This window comes from Westerdykella ornata (genome assembly GCF_010094085.1).
Source record: "Westerdykella ornata strain CBS 379.55 unplaced genomic scaffold EI97scaffold_60, whole genome shotgun sequence".
In the NCBI taxonomy this organism is placed as follows: Eukaryota; Fungi; Ascomycota; class Dothideomycetes; order Pleosporales; family Sporormiaceae; genus Westerdykella; species Westerdykella ornata.
In genome coordinates this window covers 14,702-34,603 of record NW_022986910.1, presented here as the reverse complement: position 1 = coordinate 34,603, position 19,902 = coordinate 14,702, and the positions used below count along the sequence as shown (strand labels likewise).

At 54.4% G+C, this 19,902-nt stretch overlaps 8 protein-coding genes across 8 annotated transcripts; 2 read left to right on the top strand and 6 right to left on the bottom strand.

Annotated features, from left to right (window-relative positions):
* Positions 1-326: 326 nt before the first annotated feature.
* EI97DRAFT_387970 (intermediate filament protein-like protein) lies at positions 327-4,224 on the bottom strand (the record flags this gene model as incomplete). The annotated part of the gene is made up of 5 exons (XM_033796154.1): positions 327-396; positions 452-1,197; positions 1,255-1,469; positions 1,519-3,319; positions 3,364-4,224. The coding sequence occupies 5 exons, from the start codon at positions 4,222-4,224 to the stop codon at positions 327-329; spliced, it is 3,693 nt and encodes a 1,230-aa protein (XP_033648952.1).
* Positions 4,225-4,391: 167 nt separating this feature from the next.
* On the bottom strand, positions 4,392-7,856 carry EI97DRAFT_437889 (vacuolar protein sorting-associated protein 11). The gene is made up of 6 exons (XM_033799432.1): positions 7,766-7,856; positions 7,618-7,686; positions 6,634-7,569; positions 6,352-6,585; positions 5,968-6,303; positions 4,392-5,918 (listed from the first exon to the last, which is right to left on the bottom strand). The coding sequence occupies exons 1-6, from the start codon at positions 7,778-7,780 to the stop codon at positions 4,584-4,586; spliced, it is 2,925 nt and encodes a 974-aa protein (XP_033648951.1). The 5' UTR covers positions 7,781-7,856; the 3' UTR covers positions 4,392-4,583.
* A 1,412-nt stretch (positions 7,857-9,268) lies between these two features.
* On the top strand, positions 9,269-9,978 carry EI97DRAFT_284245 (uncharacterized protein). The gene is made up of 2 exons (XM_033794391.1): positions 9,269-9,614; positions 9,676-9,978. The coding sequence occupies exons 1-2, from the start codon at positions 9,421-9,423 to the stop codon at positions 9,932-9,934; spliced, it is 453 nt and encodes a 150-aa protein (XP_033648950.1). The 5' UTR covers positions 9,269-9,420; the 3' UTR covers positions 9,935-9,978.
* An 861-nt stretch (positions 9,979-10,839) lies between these two features.
* Positions 10,840-12,855, top strand: EI97DRAFT_284240 (aldehyde dehydrogenase). The gene is made up of 5 exons (XM_033794390.1): positions 10,840-11,026; positions 11,147-11,546; positions 11,601-11,660; positions 11,714-12,558; positions 12,607-12,855. Exons 1-5 carry the CDS (start codon positions 10,962-10,964, stop codon positions 12,731-12,733), a joined length of 1,497 nt encoding a protein of 498 aa, XP_033648949.1. The 5' UTR covers positions 10,840-10,961; the 3' UTR covers positions 12,734-12,855.
* A 438-nt stretch (positions 12,856-13,293) lies between these two features.
* Positions 13,294-15,335, bottom strand: EI97DRAFT_453698 (nucleoside hydrolase; the record flags this gene model as incomplete). Its single annotated transcript, XM_033800474.1, has 8 exons — positions 13,294-13,784; positions 13,934-14,237; positions 14,325-14,630; positions 14,690-14,724; positions 14,770-14,826; positions 14,874-14,986; positions 15,103-15,206; positions 15,300-15,335. The coding sequence occupies 8 exons, from the start codon at positions 15,333-15,335 to the stop codon at positions 13,294-13,296; spliced, it is 1,446 nt and encodes a 481-aa protein (XP_033648948.1).
* A 646-nt stretch (positions 15,336-15,981) lies between these two features.
* Positions 15,982-17,095, bottom strand: EI97DRAFT_387985 (SURF4-domain-containing protein; the record flags this gene model as incomplete). Its single annotated transcript, XM_033796155.1, has 4 exons — positions 15,982-16,054; positions 16,105-16,663; positions 16,722-16,834; positions 16,926-17,095. 4 exons carry the CDS (start codon positions 17,093-17,095, stop codon positions 15,982-15,984), a joined length of 915 nt encoding a protein of 304 aa, XP_033648947.1.
* A 553-nt stretch (positions 17,096-17,648) lies between these two features.
* EI97DRAFT_283857 (uncharacterized protein) lies at positions 17,649-18,146 on the bottom strand. Its single transcript, XM_033794389.1, has one exon. The coding sequence runs from the start codon at positions 17,985-17,987 to the stop codon at positions 17,736-17,738; it is 252 nt and encodes an 83-aa protein (XP_033648946.1). The 5' UTR covers positions 17,988-18,146; the 3' UTR covers positions 17,649-17,735.
* A 130-nt stretch (positions 18,147-18,276) lies between these two features.
* Positions 18,277-19,314, bottom strand: EI97DRAFT_446639 (uncharacterized protein; the record flags this gene model as incomplete). Its single annotated transcript, XM_033800043.1, has 1 exon — positions 18,277-19,314. One exon carries the CDS (start codon positions 19,312-19,314, stop codon positions 18,277-18,279), a length of 1,038 nt encoding a protein of 345 aa, XP_033648945.1.
* Between the last annotated feature and the right edge of the window lie 588 nt (positions 19,315-19,902).

The following is a 19,902-nucleotide window of genomic DNA, read 5'->3' as shown; positions in this document are numbered from 1 at the left end:
CTAAGAGGAGAAATCTTCGTTAAAATCAGCAATTCTCCACTATTCTAGGACGGAAGATAACAATTCTGAAACACGCATTAAGTGTGTATAGCCTACCTGATCACATATTGCCTATATGTGTTGAAGGCTAGCGTGGGCCAGCGGGTTGGTCGAGACTGGTAGTCCTCCAAGCCAGGTCGTTTCGTGAGCAAAGCAACAATAGTTCACCCTGTGTATGTTTTAGAACTGAAATATGCCTCGATCATGCAACAACTCCATCCCAATGCATTCTTCCTCAAAGTAAAGGGAAAGGAAACGCCGCTAATGCTTTGTCATACGTCCATGTCTCATCTAACCATAACATCCGGAAACAGAATCTGAATCACCTCATCCAGCAGTGTAAACACAAGATGAGTACTGCGCACAAGTCAGCGAAACCGAGCAAAGACTCCATCGTAAAACAGTCACTCACTTAAGTCTCGAATTATTGAACGTAGCAAGCAACCTCCGACTCGCCGCTTGCGCGTTGCTCCTCCCGACAACACTCGCGGCCAACTCAGGAATCAGCGTCGCGAGCACCATACCCGCCTCCTTCCTGCTCTTGTCGCGATCCGCCTGCGTCCTTTCGACAGACTGCTTCAGTTTGCCGTTCGGCCAAACGCTATCTTTGAGCGTGTCTATGTATCTCGCGATGCTATCTTCCGAAGTTAACGACGCAAAGCTGTCGCGGACTTTGCGCTCAATGGTCCCGCCCAGGAGTTGATGGAGCACTACGACTACAGCTCGTCCGCGGAGCCAGTTGTTCTCGCGGTTGAGCTCAAAGGTCTCAAGGAAAAGATCGCATATAGGCTTCACGAAAGGCTCCAGCTCCTTGTTTTCGAACGCAAGAAGCTCCGCTTCCGCGTCAGCGTCTGAAGCGGGTTCAGGCACTCCGATTAGTGCTGAAGCACCACCTGCGGCTGAGCCAGCAGCTCCGTTCGCCGCGAGCTGGTTCGTTGCTGCGGAGATGAGATTCTGCCCTGCCACTGAGAGTTGATCGAGCACGGGAATGTTGCCAAGGAACTCTTCCATGCCGTCCGCCACGGAATTGTAGATGCGCGTTACAAAGTCACGATCGGCGGTTTCGGGTTTGCCAGTGTCGATAGGTGAAATGGCTTGTTGTGAGAGGAAGGCTCGCAGCTCGCGACTTCGGCACACTGCGGGAATGAGAAGAAGTTCCTGTCATATGTTAGCGTGCACTGGGCCAGTTTCTAGAATAGAATAGTATCGACGTACCCTCAGATACTTCTCCAGCCCAACACGCCTCTTCTGCAAGAAATCCTTCTGTAGTTTGAGCACCATCTGCCGTCGAGGGAGCTCCAGATTGCGCACTTGCGGGAACTTTGCACGGAGCCGCTTATGCAGCTCATGGAACTCACTGTACCGTCTTGTGATGACCCATGCAGCGGCAGGCATATGGTCACCAGCACGTCGTCGGACCTCAATCACGTCTGCGTTTCCCTGTAAGCAACGTTCTTTTCCTGATAGCCTTCAACTTACACATGGCGTACTCTCTCCCGTCTGCTTCTGTCCCGACCATGATGGACTGAATGAAGACGGTAGCACGGCCGTACAAACTGTTATCGCTCTCTTGAACAATATACTGCTGCCGTTGAAGCTCTTTACGATGAATCTCTCTCTGCAAACTAGCTTTCGACTTTCGCAATATCCTCAATTCAGCAGCATTATTTGTCAGCTCGGCCTTTGACGTCAATGAGTCCACAATAGACTCTTGCCTCACGAGCCGCTCAATTTCAGCGGTAAGCCTGTCAATAGCTTCTGCGAGACCAAGATCACCAGGCGCAGCTTCGTGTATCTCATCTTCCTCCGGATTGGTCTCGGGACTACTCTCCTCCAATTCGTCTTCGAGGAACTTCTCCTCCTCACCGAAGAGATCGTCGTCGAAAACGCCACGCGTTTTTGGTTCTCCCACTAGGCCCAGCGATGCTATGCTGGGCACATCTTTGTCTTTCTTCTGCATCTTTGCAGGATTTGGCGAGGAGGTGCGAGGCAGATCTATAGACGCCCTCATTGAATCGCTGTCAAGCGGAGAGTTCAAACTCGGTTCATAGAACAACGAACCTTCGGGTTCTGCACCCATGATGTCCGTCAGTGCAGCCTGCATGGATTCCACGACTTTAGGATTGTTCGCGCCCGATCTCTCCGGCTCTGATGCCAGGCTGGTTACAGAGTTCGCCAGGGGATCGGTGTCGTATTCGTCATCGAACAGAGGCGGTCGGCTCGGCGCATTGTCGTCCAGCGACCGACGTGCTGGTGCGTTCAACTCGTTCACCCTGCTCTGGCTCTTTAGATCCGACGAGGATGCGATGGCTCTGCGAAGATCTGGTGGTTGAAGGTTGTTTCGTAGCCCTGATTGGGTTCGTGGTACCCTTCCGACTGGAGGTGCAGAACCAGTATCTGATCCCTGAGCGCCAGCTTTGGTGCTGTCGGGAACTGCGTCCCCATTGGCAGCTTCGTCCATGGCAAGCCATTTGTAGTATAAGTCGGATTTCTTAAACCTACGGAAATGGGGTTCTTGCAGCTCCTCGTAGACGGCCGTCTGCGCGCGTAGAAGAGCCCGTCTCGCTTTAAAATACTGTTGTGGTGTCGCGGCTCGGCCTGCCTTCAGAAACTCCTTTACAGCTTCGCGTGCTTCCTGCAATGTCTTGAACTCAGATCGCGACAGGTACGCTTCGTTAATCTGTGCAAGGTCTGCTCGGTCGGAATCCGTCCAAGCAGGTAATGAGCCCATATGCTCAAGGGGTTCATCCGTATCCTGCTCAAGCGGATTTCGGAATCCATCTACGACAATCCAAAACTGAACAAGGCGCATCAGGTTCAGCCGGTCCATATACTCCATGAAGCAAGAGAGGCCCGAGGCATCATAGAGCACTTCCCTGAGTGAAGCGTTTTCAAATTTCGATCTCGTCCGTCTGTGTTTGGGTCTCTCCTGCGCAGCGACTTTGGCACGAACGGATCCACCGGCTGACAACGAATCGACTTTCTGGTCCAGAATCTTCTTCGCGGTTTCTAGGCGACGGATATAGATAGGATCTTGGCCTTCAACAGCTGAATCCTTTCGTAACTGTATTGCGACTTCGCTTCGGAAGCGGCGTGCATCGGCCAAAGTATTGGTCTGCCTGATGGCTCGAATGAACCTCTCGAACCTACGTTCGTTATCATGCGGGCTGAGCTTGGGGAATTGTACTTCTTTTGGACGTTTCGGAGACGGTGGAGCATGTTCGTCGAGAGCAGCACGCAGTTTGCGAACGGACTTTCTTTCTTCAAGCACCTTACGTCCCTGCAGATGTGAGTAGTTGTTCCTTCATGGAGATGTATCCTTACATAGCCTTCCATCAGCTGATTCCAAGTGTCCGGGTCTGCAAGCATCTGCACCACGGGGAACAGAACCGCGCAAGCAAGAATTTCCTTAATCAGGACATTGACAGCAGAGCTGGTGGTCATATTCCTCGGCATGATCTTTGGCAGCAGTCGAGCAACGATGCTCCGTAGGTGCTGTTGCTGAATAGTTTTGGTATTCGAATAGGCCAAAGACGCGGCCGGATGTAGATGTCCGCCCTTATATTTGGCAGCTATGGCCAGATCAAGCTCTTCAGATTCCGTGACATTGCGGGAGAGTTTGTGCCCGCGGACCAGGCGCTCTGCCTCATAGCTCGCCCTAAGATGGTCCGTTATGAGAGGTATGACCTTTGACACGGCCGTCGCTACCATGTCCACCGCCAGTAGACGGTCCCTTATATCACCCAATGCAGTCCGCACGGCGCGGTCCACCTCGTTTACAAACGTTGGACTCTTGCTTATGTTCCCATACCAGCCTTTGACGAAGTCGCGGAGAATAAGTCCAATTAAAACGTCGATGCTGTCAGATATAACGAAGGACGCTGGGTAAACTGGCTCCATCATATACATCGAACGCTTCGTTAAGGCTTCCCGTTCAACCTTCCACTTGTCCGGCGCGAGGAAGGCGAGGCGTTTCGGCCCATAATCTACCTCCGCATCGGCTGGCTGCGGTTTGGGCCAGGCCGTCGTGCACATAAGCCATGTTTGTAAAGCGAGGGTTGCGACGATGCCGGCGATGAACGCGTGGGGGAGGAAGCGGAGGGCGGGCTGCCAGTGGGTGAGGTAGCCCCAGGCGATAAAGACGGCGACGGCGGAGAGGACTACATCTCTGCGCTTCAAGGCCATAGCTCGGGATCCGGCATCTTGTGGCGTGGCTGTTGTGACTTTGAGTTTGTGATCTCATCCCCCCCATTTCGAGGTCGTTTCGGATCAAGACGTCGGTGCACGGACCGACATCGTTGCATTCAGAGACATGGGAACCTCCGAAGCCTTGAGCACAAACCCAAAAACATCAGCAGTTTACATTATCCTTAGTCGGTACATACTGAGCCATGATTTGTAGTGATCCATATCTACTGACCAATATCAATGGACTCAGTTCGCAGCAGCCCTGGTTCCAATATGAACCCATCAACTTGAGCTCTGGAGGCCAATAGTGAATTCCCCAACATGGCATACTCCCACATTGGGCGCATTATGATTAACTATTCTTCCCTTCCCTGTATTCCCATGACCCCTCTTCCAAACCACTCACTCACCACTGCAAACCCATCTTTGGCCCTCTTCAGCGCATCCATAAACATGTCATGCCTCTCCGCGCTCTCCACCTGCGCCCTTCGGATCGCCCTCACCGTCTGATTTTGCGGCGCGCAAACAGGACACTCGACGCTCTCGTCCGCAACATCCTCGCCATTACTCAAACACCGCTGATGGAATGAGTGCTTGCACAAGAAATGTACAGCGGGAAGCTCGAGCGGGGAACTGCAAATACGGCAGCGCGCAGCTTGAAAGACGACGGGTTTACTCGCCAGGTTCGCGAGCTCCGCTTTCTTTGCCTCCGTGTCTGCGCGGAAGGTCTCGATGGTGCGGCGATTCGTCGCAATCTCCTGGCGCTCGCGATCGATAGTCGCAGCGAGGTACTGCTTGATCATGCCCATTGTGGCGACACCGTTGGCACTAAGCGTCTGGATGACCTGAAGGGGCGCCATGAGCCCGTCTTCGTCAATCTTCTTGAGTACGTGGTGTAGCTCATCCCCAGCTTCAGCGAGGATCTCCGGGCTCGACGTGAAGTAAGCGAGACCCGCTGGATAGAGCGCTGGTTCTACGGGGCCGTACTTGCGGAGGGCTCGGATAGCACCTTGGGTATCTCCGGCCGCCGTGTAAGAGCGGAAGATATCAAAGTGGAGGCCCTGCTGTTCCCGCACCAGAATCGTGCCGTCCCGGAAATTGGACAAATGTGAAAGTAGGAGGACATTGGACGTGTCAATTGGGATGTTCTTCCCTTGGACGAGATTTTTGGCTTTATCTTCCCACGCCTGCCTCTCACCGTCTTTTTTTGTCGAACCGGTCTGGAGATATATTTCGAAAAGGGTCGTGTAGAGATCGACCTTGTCATCCTCACGGAGGTTTTCCGACTTGATGCATGCTTCTAGAAAGACAATGAATTCCTGTGGACGGTCCACAAAAGCCGAAAACGCTGTTCGGGGTTTGGGGATTTGATACTCGGGCGCTGGCTCATCGACGTTTGTCTCCACAATCTGGGCCTGACTCATTGCTGATTTGTGGCCACTGACAGAAGGTGGGGATGTCACCGAGTTGGTGTTCACGTACGGCAGTGGAAGCAGCGCTGCCAGATTTTGCACCGCACTTGACGCGGCGCTTCCAATTCCCAAGCCCGACGGTGCAGGGGCGTTTGGGATGACTATGGCGTCTTTCTTTGGACAAAATGCGCCGGTGTAGTAATCGATGAAAATTTGGGTGGTGTCTTTTGGACACTCCTGCAAGAGTACAGTGGCATAGTTCATAAGGTTGCGGTACGCCTTTGAAACTTTAGTATACCATCGGGAGCAACAGAGTGTGACGGCTGACCTCTTCAGGCTCAAGACGCCAAATGTACGCAAGTGCTTCGGCATACCGTTTGGAGTCTTCAATCAAGATATCCACAACCAACTCGTGCTCGCCGTGCTTCCGCGCCAGAAATGCCGCCTGATCATAGTACCCGCCCTGCCGGCACATCGATATGGCTGTATCTAGATCGAATTTCAAATCTCCGGGCGACTTGATGAACTCCTCTAGCTTGTCGACATCTTTCAGCTTGGCGTAGCAGTTCAGCAGAAGTGTTGTATGATCGGACGTCGCCTTGTGATGGTCATGGAGTTCCTCCAGATACTCGATCAGGTTGTGAATCCGTTGAGTGTCGAGGAACTGATTGTGTTAGCGATGTCCCGAGATTGTTACGGCAAGTTGACCGACCTTGCGTATCACTTGTGAAGGCTCAGTGTTGTCTATCGCTTTGAGGTACTGTTGCATCGCGGTATCGTAATCCTGCTTCTGATATAAGTAGTCTCCAAATTTCCGCAGAATGACATTTTGTTGGGACGCATCAAGTCCAGCTTTCTGAGCCAGATTTATCGCGAGAACATAGAGATTCCGTTGGTACAATATCTCAAGCTTTTGAGAGAAGGGCTTCTCATGGTACCGGAAGATCTGGGAAGTCAGCCTGCAGCACAACACTCAATCCCAACATCGACTTACCTTTCCGTCCATAGTCAGAACAAAGAGGTCGCCCCATTCAGACACGATGGCTTTGACTTGCGAGGCCAACTGCTCCTGATGCGCCACAAACCTCAGCTCGGTGTTAAGGAGAGTGAAAGTCGAGGTGTTGAACACGTCAGAGTCAGCACCCACGCCGAAGGTCCTAAGGGCGGTCTCGCCAGGTAGGGCATTTGACTTTGGAGGGGACACTATAGCGACGTAGTCCTTGAAGATGGTTATCATCTGCTTTTCCCCCTCATAGGAGTACGGTGGGCCACGGCCATGATGGCTGTAGTAGTAAATGGCATCGTTCCGTGCAACGACCACGTCGCTCGTCGCCTTATCCACAGCCATGCAACCTACTCCGCAACCATGCTCATCCAGAGCTTTGGCGGGCTGGCCCTGGCCGCGGCCTGATATAACAAGCGTCATGATGCGGGCAGTAGTCGCTATATACAAAGTGGTGGTGTTTCCCTCTCGGAACTCAATGCCCGTTATCGGCTCCTCGGATTCGAAGACGGTCCTCTGACGTGCTCCGCGGTCGTGAATCAAATCGCCCCTGACCACCGTGACTGAGCCATTCGCAAAGCCAACAGCCAGCTGCGATAAGTCTTCCAACGCAGCGAAGGCGGATATCGGAAACTGTTTACGCCCATTGTGGATCGTCAGGGTGCTCTGACACCGCGGCATTCCCGTCTTCTTCTCCAGCTTATCCAATGCCCACACTTTCAGCACGGGCTCGTTGGACAGGTCTTCGGCAATAGTGACCAGCAGTGCAGTCCCCTGGACCTGCTTCATATGCGTGATGGCGCCAGAGTCGTGCGCGCGGAAGGAGCGCACGACCTTGAAGGCCTGCGAAAGGATGCGGACGACTCCATCGGCGCTACCCAAGAAGATGCTTTCCGAACCGGAAACGACGGAGGTAATGGTACCGGGCTACAAGGCGTTAGAGAGGAGTGGCAAGCCGTAGAGGCGGCAGCATACCTCGGACAGGAGGGAGCTCTCGTCGTCGGGGAGCTTGACTGGGGTGACGTCGAAGAACTTGAACTGCCACTGCGAGCGGGTCAGCGATGATGTGGGCAGCGCCATGCAAAGGAGCGAAGAGGGAGGAGTGGAAGTTGCAGTGACATACCGGAGTGACGGCCATTCTTTCCAACCCTCTCTCACCAGTCCATACTTAGTATAATAGTGCGCTCACACAACAACACTGTCGTCGAATGGCTGGAGCGTCGGCGTTCTTCTGGGGGTGAGCTTGGGGGAAGGCGCGACGGCGAATGCCAAGGCCCCGCTGCAGGGGGTTTCCCGGCCAGGCTGTGCTGGTGCGTGTTTCTGCCCTCTTTCGCCTCCCAGCCGCCGCCTTCTCTCTCACACTCTCTCCCTTTCCCTTTCAACCCAAACCCAACTTCATCTTCACCGCTGCCAACCACTTTCATTTCCATCACTCCAGAGACGCGCCCCGTCTCCTTTGCTCTGTTGCGCCGCCCGCCCTCCGCGTCAGAGCCACTTACTTGTCACAAACACGTTTTTGGTTTCTGCGAACACGCTCCTTGAGCCAAACGGCGCGTTTCCATCAGCCACCCGCCTTCACCTTCACCCTCCGCCTTCACCTTCGCCTTCACTGTCGCCGCTTCATCTGAAAGCCCGACGCGTTTTGCGCCAAGTCCTGCGATAAGCCTCCTGGTCGCCTTCTCTGCCACAACAGCATCCTGCCATCCTCGCCTCCTCAACAACACCACTCTTCCACCCAACCGCCAGCACCACACACGCTCAACTCTCTCGCCCAACCATCATCATGTCTGCCGGAAAGCTCGACCAATCCCTCGACGAGATCATGAAGGATCGTCGTTCATCGACCCGTCGCGGCCGTGGCACTCGCCGTAGCGGTGCCGGCCGCCCCGCTGGTTCTGCCGCACCCGTTGGAGGTGTGCAGAAGACCACAAAGCCAGCCCAGAAGGCCAAGGCTGTCCCTACAGGGCCCGCTGCATCTGGCAGCGGTGAGTCCAAGATCATGATTTCCAACTTGGTATGTGCAGGCTGCCTCTTCAAGTCTTCCATCCACAGCTAACACCCAGCAGCCTTTGGATGTTGAGGAATCGCAACTCAAGGTATGTAAGACCTACGACGGTCTTTGAACCTACTCTCCTATCGCTTTTGGATGGCAACCACGGATCTTACACGTCGAGCACGGATCTACCATAGGCGACGAGGTTGTTTTCACCACGATATGTCTGCGCGCTACTTGTCCAAGTACCCAGCCTCACTGTCTGTCTGGCAAACAGACATGTGTAGAGCTACGCGACATGTGGATTTTGGGACCATCACCGTCTCGAACGGAGAGGTTGCTACCATGAGAACATGCTGGCTGGATACCAGTGAAGAGGGTGGTGCTCCGCGTTTGGCGCAGCACCCAGCAAAACCGACCTGTGCATGGCAGTGTCACAACACTTCGGTCAGCAAGGGCAGAGTACGATCACTTTATTGAGGGCATGTTGGCATCGGTTCGCTCCGCTCTTCGCTCTTTACCCTCTGGATCCACCGCACCTCCGTATGCACGTCTTGCCGTCGAAGGAATTGTTTGCCTTGGTGCATGGGCCCGCTCGTCGCGCGTCACCATCCAACGCGAGAATTCGGAACCTACGCTTTTATGGCCTGCTCTCCGGGACTCGTTGAAATTGCCTTATCCTTGCTTGCTGCGAGTACCTTTGACGTGTTGCAACGACGACTAATGAGCCGTTTTAGGATTACTTCACTACCGCCGTCAATGTGGGCAAGCCGAAGAAGGTCTTGATGCAGTATGGACCGACGGGTCGAAGCCTGGGAAGCGCCATGGTCATCTTCCACAAGCCTGACCATGCCGCCAAAGCGGTCAAGGCTCTCGACGGCATCCGCATCGACAATCGACTCATCAAGGTGGAGGTCCTTGTGAGCGCCAAGGACGCCCCAGCACCAGCCGCTGCGCCATCTCTTGCTGATCGTGTTTCGTATGTTCCTTCTCCCCTTCGGCAGGCTGCGGCGCAACTGTGAGACTAACCATGTCACTAGGCAAGCCAAGAAGGACAAGCCCAAGCCTGCCACTGCGACGAAGGCTGCTCCAGCGGGCACTCGCGGACGCGGGAACCGACGAGGTCGAGGTGGTCGCGGAGGCGCGCGCCGCGAGAAGAAGAAGACTGTGGAAGAGCTCGATGCCGAGATGGAGGACTACTTCCCTGCCAACGAGGGCAGCAATGTGGCCGGAGCGACCAACGGGAATGCGGGACAGGCTGCTGGCGGCGACACGGCAATGGACGACGAGATGCTGTAGACGGATACGACGACTGTGTGCCCGAGCAGGGCGGCGGGAAAGTTTGAGATGTCGGCCACGACTCGGATCCTTTTCATTTCCAAGAGTTTTATCCAGCCGGCACAGACTGGTTTGACAAGGCGTCTCCTTCCTGTTCGACTCGAAATTGGAGCGTGAGCATCGAGACGGAGAAAAGAGCAGATTGCAGGACACTTGTACAATTACAGAGCGATGCGGTTCCTTGTCGACTATCGGGTTTCTTCTGGCACTTTTTAATCAAGGATAGAATCAAGTGGCTCTCTTCGGTATGCAAAGGATGGTTTTTGACAAGTGTGAAATCGATGTTTGGCTAACTGTGACAACGCGTGCCTTTTACGAGGACCCGCCTGTTGGCCCTCTCGTGGCCTCGAAGCCTACCTGACGCGGCGGCCGATGCAGTCGTTCCGGCCTCTGGACAGCTTTCAACATTGCCGTCTCAAACAACGGCGAACATGTCTATAAAAATAGGTGTCAGCCACGGCTACTGCTTTCTGTAGCATCAACTGGGGTCTTGTCCTATCCCCGGTGTTCGCTCGAAAGGAAGCCGAAATAAGCTCCTCACAAGGAAAAAGCATTGCCCTATCTGGCAGGGCGGAGTGGGTATTGAAGGAGGAGTTTGGCCCCTCCCTGCTGACAATTGAGGCAAGCCGGGTGAAAGGTTGAAGGAGGCGAGTGCGGGGTCGAGGCTGGGGAGAGGGCGCCACCATCCCCAACATCTGTTGATCCACTGGTATCCGCGTACGTTCATACTGCCCTTGCAACATCACGGATGACACCAAAATGCATATGCCGAGGCTAGCTCCGTTGCCTCTTGTTCAATCGGGTCTTCGCGCGCATTGCCCCCATGCCGCCATGGTGTCGCAGGAAGCTGCTTGCCTCTGAAAAGTGGGGAGCCCCTCATCATCACCTGGGCAGCTTCCCCCTCCCCAAATAAATACAAAGCCGCCGCCTGCGTCCCTCTTCTCCCCCTCTCTCCTAACCTCTCGCTGCTCCTCCTACTTTGCCCATCATGTCCGATCTCGTTGTACGACTCAAGACTCCCCACAGCGGCGAGTACGACCAGCCCACCGGCCTGTAAGTGAGCTCCCCTCTTCGACCGACGATACCCGCTTCCTCGACCTCTCTGCGGAGTTGGAGCTTCAGCAACCTCTCCTTTGCCCCATACAAGACCAATTGCTGACAAACGATTACCAGCTTCATCAACAACGAATGGGTCAAGGGCGTCGAGGGCAAGACCTTCGAGGTCATCAACCCGACCGACGAGACCGTCATCTGCTCCGTCCATGAAGCCACCGAGAAGGATGTCGACATTGCCGTTGCTGCTGCTCGCAAGGCCTTCGAGGGTGATTGGAGGAAGGAGACGCCCGAGAACCGTGGCAAGCTCCTCGTGAAGCTGGCCGAGCTCTTCGAGAAGAACATCGACCTTCTCGCTGCCGTCGAGTCGCTGGACAATGGCAAGGCCATCAACATGGCCAAGGGCGACATTGCTGCTTGTGCTGGCTGCCTGAGGTATTACGGCGGTTGGAGCGACAAGATAGAGGGCAAAGTGGTTGACACCTCCCACGACACCTTCAACTACATCCGCAAGGAGCCTGTATGTATCCGCCCCTGTGCCCTTGCCGTTATCCGAGCTAATCCTCCCCATTAGATTGGTGTCTGCGGCCAGATCATTCCCTGGAACTTCCCGCTCCTCATGTGGGCATGGAAGGTTAGTCAACTGACAATGTCCCTGTGTGAACAGCCAGCTAATTTGGCTTGAAGATTGGTCCCGCCGTAGCTACTGGTAACACTGTCGTCCTCAAGACCGCCGAACAGACCCCGCTCTCCGCCCTCGTCGCCGCCAACCTGGTCAAGGAGGCCGGGTTCCCTCCTGGTGTCATCAACATCCTCTCTGGTTTCGGCAAGGTCGCTGGTGCTGCCATCTCCTCACACATGGACATCGACAAGGTTGCCTTCACCGGCTCAACCGTTGTCGGCAGGCAAATCTTGAAGGCTGCTGCCGCGTCCAACTTGAAGAAGGTTACGCTGGAGCTTGGCGGCAAGAGTCCCAACATCGTCTTCGACGACGCCGATATCGATAATGCCATTTCCTGGGTCAATTTTGGTATCTACTTCAACCACGGCCAGTGCTGCTGCGCCGGCTCCCGCATCTACGTCCAGGACACCATCTACGACAAGTTCATCGAGCGCTTCAAGGAGCGCGCACAGAAGAACAAGGTCGGTGACCCCTTCCACCCGGAGACCTTCCAGGGGCCCCAGGTCTCGAAGCTCCAGTTCGACCGCATCATGGGCTACATCGAGCACGGCAAGCAGGAGGGCGCCACCGTCGAGATTGGCGGCAAGCGCATGGGCGACAAGGGTTACTTCATCGAGCCGACCATCTTCTCCAACGTGCGCGAGGACATGAAGATCGTCCAGGAGGAGATCTTTGGGCCCGTCTGCACCATCTCCAAGTTCAAGACCAAGGAGGAGGTCATTAAGAATGCCAACAACACGACGTACGGTCTTGCTGCTGCCGTGCACACGTCAAACCTCAACACGGCCATCGAGGTGGCCAACTCGCTCAAGGCGGGTACCGTCTGGGTCAACACATACAATACCCTGCAGTAAGTTCCCCCCTTTCCCTACTAAATTCAACAAGCTAACGAAATCAGCTGGCAATTGCCCTTCGGAGGCTTTAAAGAGTCTGGTATTGGACGTGAGTTGGGCGAGGCGGCGCTGGACAACTATCTGCAGACGAAAACTGTTTCAATTCGACTTGGGGACGCTCTTTTCGGCTAAGGGACGAATGGTAACGAGTGAGGTGGGATATCCTGCGAAAGAACTTTGTTCTGAATGTATATTATAGGAAAGCCTGAATGATAATGTGATGGCTTATGATAGATGTGGTTCGTGGCTTGTGGGTGCTGTCCTTGATAGTGCCGTACTTATGCAGAGACGTGATATCCGAAGTGAGGTCCACACTCTCCACCTTGCCCTTGTACTGCGGCTTTCCACGTCCGACTGAACATCCGGCTGCACTTCCTCTGTAGGTGGAATTACCTACCCGGCACAAGCCAACTGGCTACGACCTAATATTGCGACAGGTAGAATTTTCTTGTTAAACATACTACTATACGTAAAGGCGCGCTACAAAGCTAATTGCAGGACCTCCTATATTGCTGCGCCTGCTAGTTGTTTACATTAGATGTAGAAAACAGCAGTACAGAGGAAGTGCAGGGGGGTGTTCAGTTGGATAGATGTGAACAGAGGCTGTATATTCTACGTTTCTATGCGTTCTTGTTCTTCCTCTCTTGTACAATGTATCCACTCCACGTCTAAGCAAGGGAATATACACCCACTCATCCCCTTCGCACCTCCCCAAACACCCTCCTCAGGAACCATCCGCCAAAGCCCCTCTGATCGGGACTGCCCGTACAGCGCATGACGCGGTTCCCCCTCCTGGCATCCAACCAACCCCCGGCATCCCCCGGTACCTCATCCATGACATCCCCATCCTCATCACCACTTACATCGCGAACCACCTTGCCCCTCCTATCCACCACGCACACGCCCCTCGTCCACTGGCCCGCCGTCTCGATCCTCACATCCTCGTCCTGCGTAAACTTCCAACCCGGATCGTCGCTCGTGAGGACGTAGTAAATCGTCAAGGGGTCGTGGAGCTCGAGTGCGACGCGGTCTGGGTCCGGGCACTGGGAGAGGGAGAGGATCTTGTCGAAGGTTGGGTTGAGGAAGAGCTTGGACCAGTTGGATAGGGGCGAGGTGAGGAGGGAAGGGGACGAGGTGTGCGTGTGGAAGAGGGTGCGGGGGAGGAGGTGGTGCGATGTGATATCTGGGATTAAAGTTGGGGTTAGTGGCACAATGATGAGTTGTAATTCGAGGCAGAATCGTGGGTGGGTGGAGAGGTCAAGATCAACCCGAAAGAAGGAGAGGGAAACAAAAAAAGAGCAACACGAGAAAAATGAATGAAAGCAAACATACCCAACGGAAACATCTTCACCCTCAACCTCTTGCTCAGCGCCTCCGGGTACTCACCCAACCACTTCTTCTTCCCGTGCAGCACCGGCGGCATCGTCGTCTTGGGGTGCGGGCTCGTCAGCGCAAACACCCTCGCCGCCGCCACGCTATCCGCAAACACGTTGAATTCCGCCCCGGGAGTAATCTGGTTCCTGACGTTCAGCGCGCGTCGCAGCGGCGTGTCGGGTTGTTTTGTAAGGTGGAAGGGGGGAACGGGTATGTGCTGGATGGGGGAGGTGGGGGAGTGGAGGAGGGCGAGGTTCGGAGGCTGTAGGGGAGACAGACTTTTTAAGAGGTTCTTTCTTCCTTATGGCAAGAAAGGAGGTAGGCGGACAGAAGGAATGGGCGAACCTACGTTTCCAGGGACATCAATAGCACCGCCCATGACGACAACCTCCTTCGCACGAAGGAAGCATTCCGGGTCCGTGGCGGCGGCCGTGGCAAGGTTCGTCAGTGGTCCGATGGCCACAATGGTAATGGTATCCGGTTCGTTCTCGCGGAGTAGACGGAGAATCTCCAGGTGTGCGGGTTGGAGGGAGGGAGTGAAGAGGGAGTGCTCTTCTTCCACGGCTCGCAGCTCGGCCGCTTGTTCGGGCGTCATGTTCTGCGGCGCCGGCTGGAAGAGTGACTTCCACGTTTCTTTGGGCGTGAGATGGGGGTGCTGTAGTTTTGTCATTCGTTCAAGTACGTCCCTTCCCATACAGACGGGGGACAACGTACGCTGTGATGAATGCCTCCCAGGCCATCAATACCGTCTACGTCCATTAGCTTCACTTCCCTTCTTCGGAAAAGACACTCACGAAAGAAGTCGGCAACGAATAGGTGCTCCGCCAGAGGCTCCTCAGCGCCCACCGCAACTAGCAACCGTCAGTCAACTCGTCCCTCAAACGTCCCATATCCATACCAATAGGCTTCCTCGCCTTCAACGCCTCGAAGCCCTCCGGCCGCCCATTCTCCCTCCTCCATGCCAGCTCATTGTCAACGTGCTGGAAAAGCGAAATCACGTTCCTTAGACAACTAACCACAAAGGTTAATCGGTAACCCTTAGCCCCTCACGCAGTAAACCAAAAAGTACCGGAAGGCTCAAAGCAAAGGAGGGAGAGAGATGGTTTCGAAGACAAGAGAGAACCCACTTCTGCACATCGACATTCCCAAACTGCACCGATACCATCAAAACCTCGAGCTCCTCCGGTTTCGCTGAAAACGCAAGCAACATGGCCAGCACATCGTCCACGCCCTACATCCAACCCCGTTAGCTATATCCATCCACTTTCAATCCCCGCATCGCTTTTCACAATCGATGGAATTCGAAGTAAAGGCCTCAACAAACCGGATCAGTGTCGATAATGATACGATTGGGTGCCATTATCTCGCCCAGAACTAACAAGATGAATCGGATATTCTACCAAAGAAATGCGTTATTATGAAAAAGGTACCTCTCAGAAGAGAGAAGGTTGATAGACGATGACTAACGGATCGAATGCACCTGCGAGATTGGGCATAGACCGCGGTTGGACCCACCAATAAATAACCATGACGTAGACTAGCCTGTATGGCGGAGGGCATGCTGAGCATACCTAGGTACCGTAGCCCAGTTGTACCAAGTAATTGCTAGAGCACTTTGCAGGTGCCACCGCACCTACAAGAGAAACTCTTCGAAAGTTTATCGCTCATTGTCCATGAGAGTCCATGAGTGCAAGGATTGCAAACAAATATTTGAAAAGACAAGCTCGCAATGCCATATCCCAAACCAGGCGCGAAGCAATTGACAAAACGCCACTGGAATAATATCACAGTCTACAAAAGGACGAGACCCAGCCCCGGGACTCCTGGCTAACACACTGGCGCGCTCTCTTCTGCATACTCGCTTTTCACCGCTTCCCGCACTCATGACCCACTTTGACTACTTGTCTCGTTTCTCTCAAGGGCGCGGCCCAGTATCGTGTATATCGTTCATCTCCAACGCCAAAATGCTTGTGGAACAGGGGAACAACGGAAACATGACCATTTTTTTAATAGACCTTCTTTTTCTCGTCGACGGAGAATTGCCCAGGGCCCATGTTTACCAGAAGGAGGAGACCGCCACTGGGGGAGTGTTAGCTGGATAATAAGATACCAAGTAGCAAGGCACTTACACGATGGAGAGGATCTGGAAGAAGTCGTACTTGGCGAAGTCCTTGTGCGGGTGGTGCGGGTGAAGCGTCCAGAAGTTGTTCACCAGGATGTTGAAGATGCTCAGAATCACAACCAGCATGATGGCGCTGAACTTGGCTTTGAATCCAACCACGACCATGACGCAGGCCACGAAGCCAATCAAGCTGACAATGATCCTCCAGAAGTTCCAGTCTCCCCGGAAGACGAAGCCAACGAAGAGGAAGATGAGCAAAACACGACCAGCGAGCTGGAAGTACATCCTCCTGTCTTTTTCATCGAGTGTGGGAAGGCCAGCGGGAGCGAACCTCTTGCGTACCCACGAGTCCGACAATACCATGAGGAGTCCACCCATAACGGACAGATTGCGGAGGAAGAAGTTCAGGTCGAAGACGAGGCCGTATCCAATTCCTTGAAGAATGACCACACCAATAAGCCCAATAACACCATAATCGGAGTGTTTGCGAGTAATGATTTGTACGGAGCAGACCGTCATGGCGATGACGTTTACGATCAGAAACAGGTGTGTGATGCCAGTAGGAACTATCAATCGCATGTCAGCAGAGTTCCGACAGTCGCTAGATCACAGAAGGCGCCATACTGTGTCGGTAGTCGCGTAGGTAGGTAAGTTGATCTTTCCATTGGGTGATGATTCGTAGGGCGTCCTCTAGGAAAGTTACCACGATCAGGAAGCGGCCCACTGCGGGCAAGTATCTGGAGTCGGTCAGTTCCATTGCTCGCGTGTCGGTTCCAATCCGGTTCATAAGGTGACAGATGGACCGACAGCGGATCGGGAGGTGCTCACGGCTTCACAGGTTCCGACAAAGTATCAAGGAAGTCCTCAATCTTGCTCGTCTGCTCGCGGATCGCATCCAGCGGGCTGGGGTCGTTTGTGTTGCCATCGCTGCGTCCCGCATTGCCGAAGGGGCTCTGGTTGCCCAGGTGGTAGCCAGCCGTACCGCGGATCTGCGCCATGGTACTAAGAGTAAGATAAAGAGTCGAGCGGGGCAAAGAAGAGGGTGTTGGGCAGGCGGTCCCGGGTTTTGGTGTTTTTTGAAGCTGGTCGTTGGGCTAGGAAACCGTGTCCTTCCCAGCTTAGTCAGGAATTGCCCGCATAGATCGAGAAACACGCCGCGGTTTGGGTTAAATCTTGCACACTCACCGTCTAGACTTTTGAATCACGTTCCGATATTAATAGTGAAACCCCCAGTTTACCGATTGACTCGTTGCAGCCGCGTGATGCACAATCGTCGTATAGAATGGAGAGCGTTTATGACAGCCGGTGGGCAAGCTGGCTCCAGCAGAAGCTTACAGGGGTTTGCGCTATGACGATATCAAAGACCCTCGGATGCCAGATGTCCATTTCCAAAGCCCTTCACAGGAGCCGAGCGCGAACGCTTTGCATCGAGCTCGGCCCAGATACAGCTAGTTACCGCACTTGATCAGGATATCAACTGTATATACAACCACCTCGATTTTGTATGACAGTAAGAGCGCCATCTGCTGCGACTTCGACGTTGCCAAGACTTCAATTGAATGTCTTGGCCTCGATCTCGTACATATAGAGGAGATTCGAGGATACATCATAGCAGTGTCGCCCGCACTAATCACAGGATTAGAATATGAAGACTCTGCCACTAGGAAATTGAACATTGAAGGCACATATTTCCATTACTACTCTGGCAATGGCAAGCAATGTGGGAAGGAAAAATATCATAGTGACTGAATAGCAAATGGCAGCACACTGAGTGTTGCTACAGGGAACAAAAGAAATAGAGCGCCCGCCGTAGAAATGATATCCTCCACCCCTAGACACCTGTCCAGATTTTGGTTTGAGTTGGCTGCTAGTGGCCAACAGAAGATGCATTGAAACACCACCGTCCCTGCTCGTCCAGAGAATGAGACCACTGTCCACAATGTTGTACACGCAAGATACACCGCTAACAACCTGCCTAGGCGAAAACCCTTGTCCAAGTATTGCAGCCCAATCGAGCCTTGAACGTTCCTTAAGAACAGTTCCTAAAATGCCAAAACTGGATCCATGAGACAAGAAGGATTCGACCAAGCGAGATGCTGCTGCGGTTGGCTGGAGGGGTAGAAGCTATGATTACTCGCTTCATTTGATACCTCCGTCTGGCCTTTCTCGATCCACCTCTTTACACCACACCCCAGTCGGAGTCCAAAGGATGAGCGACATCAGGGGCTCCCAGAAGATCGTATCGGGACTGCGGGACCTTGTTCTCAACCTTGGGAGCGGGAGCCCGCTTGACAGGCACAGCCTCGACGGGAGGACTGACAGTCCCCTTCTCGGAAGTCGAGTCCTCTGCAGCCTTGGGCTTCCTCTGTTTCTTGCCCTTGGGTACAGTCTCCCAGGCCGAATCCTCCAAAGCCATCTTCAACTGAGCCTCCTCGGACAGCCCGTTGGCCCAGTCCTGGCCGTTCGCGCCAGCTTCGCTGGATGCCGATGTCGAGTTGGCCTCGGGCTCGAACGTGTCGAGCAATGGTGCCGTAACAGTCGAAGCAGGACGTCCAGACGCCCACGCATTCGTAGCGGGGGTTTTGGAAGACAGGACACCGTTCTTAGCCGGCTCACCGCGCGCTTCGCGAGCGGTACGACGTTGGTTCTCAAGGAGCACCTGGCGCTTCTTCTCGTCAGCCTCGCGCTGCAGCTTGGCCTCCTCATTCTTCCTCCGGTTCTGGCGCTGCTTCTTGGTCTCGTGCGGCGTCTCCGTTCGCTGCTGTTGCGGCTTGCTTGGTTTGGCTGGCTTCTCGGAGGGGTTGATCTTCAGCACCGCCGGAGCGGCTGGACCCGGCGCCAACATATCGGAGACGTCCTTCCCGCTGGGAGCCTTAGCGCCGCCAGTCGGGGACGTGACAGGAGACTGATCATCATCCGCCTCCGCACCGGTAGTGGAGGCGCCGGAGAGGTAGGTTTCGGCCTTTTCGGTAGCGCTCTGGACGGCCTTCTTGACAGGTTTGCGAGGCGCTTTCGCCTTGGCCTGCTTGGCGGCGGACTTGGATGCGGTCTCCGCCTCTGCCCATTTGGTGTCACCGCCCCCAGTCGTAGTGTTGTTGGCCCTAAGGAGGGAACGGCCTCGCTGGCGACCTCCTCGATGGTTGGGTTGGCTGTAATACCACCATCCGGCACCCACAAGTGCCAGGAACACGGCCCAGCTCGTGAGTTTGTCCATCATGGTATATCAGACGTGGGAGGTAGGAAAGGTACCGATTGATTGTGCGGATGAGACGACGGCACAGATCACTCGAGTCACTTGGGAATGCCTCCACCGCCGCAAGCCTTGTGAGCAAGGGGATCAGGCCAGGTCCAAGTAGCGGTGGGTTGGCTAAAGGCGGAACGCAGCGGTTGGGAACACCTGGGGGATGCGGAGGGGAGGTTGTAAGGCAGCGTCGTTTGAATTCGAGTTGAAGAAGTCAATGGAAATTCTGCCGGGATGCTCCCGCTCGAGATCGAAAGCACCGAAGTTCGTAGGCGGGTTGACGTCGAGGACCAAGTGGCTCGGAGCTCCTCGAGGCCAGATATGCGGTTCCTCGCAGCTCGGTGCTCAAGTCCCCCGGCAGGGGCCGTGTGAGACAGAGAGATAAAGCAGAAGTTCGGTGCAGGGTCAAGAAATGAAGAAGAACTGCTAGAGGTAGCGGTTGGAGAGGAGGAAAGGAAGGAAAGCGAAAGGGGTTTGTTGGTGAGCTTGAAGAAGGGAGGAAGGGCGACGACGTAGAGCTGCTGATTGGGCCTAGCGCGCCAAGCCAATGGCCGGGGGGGTCAC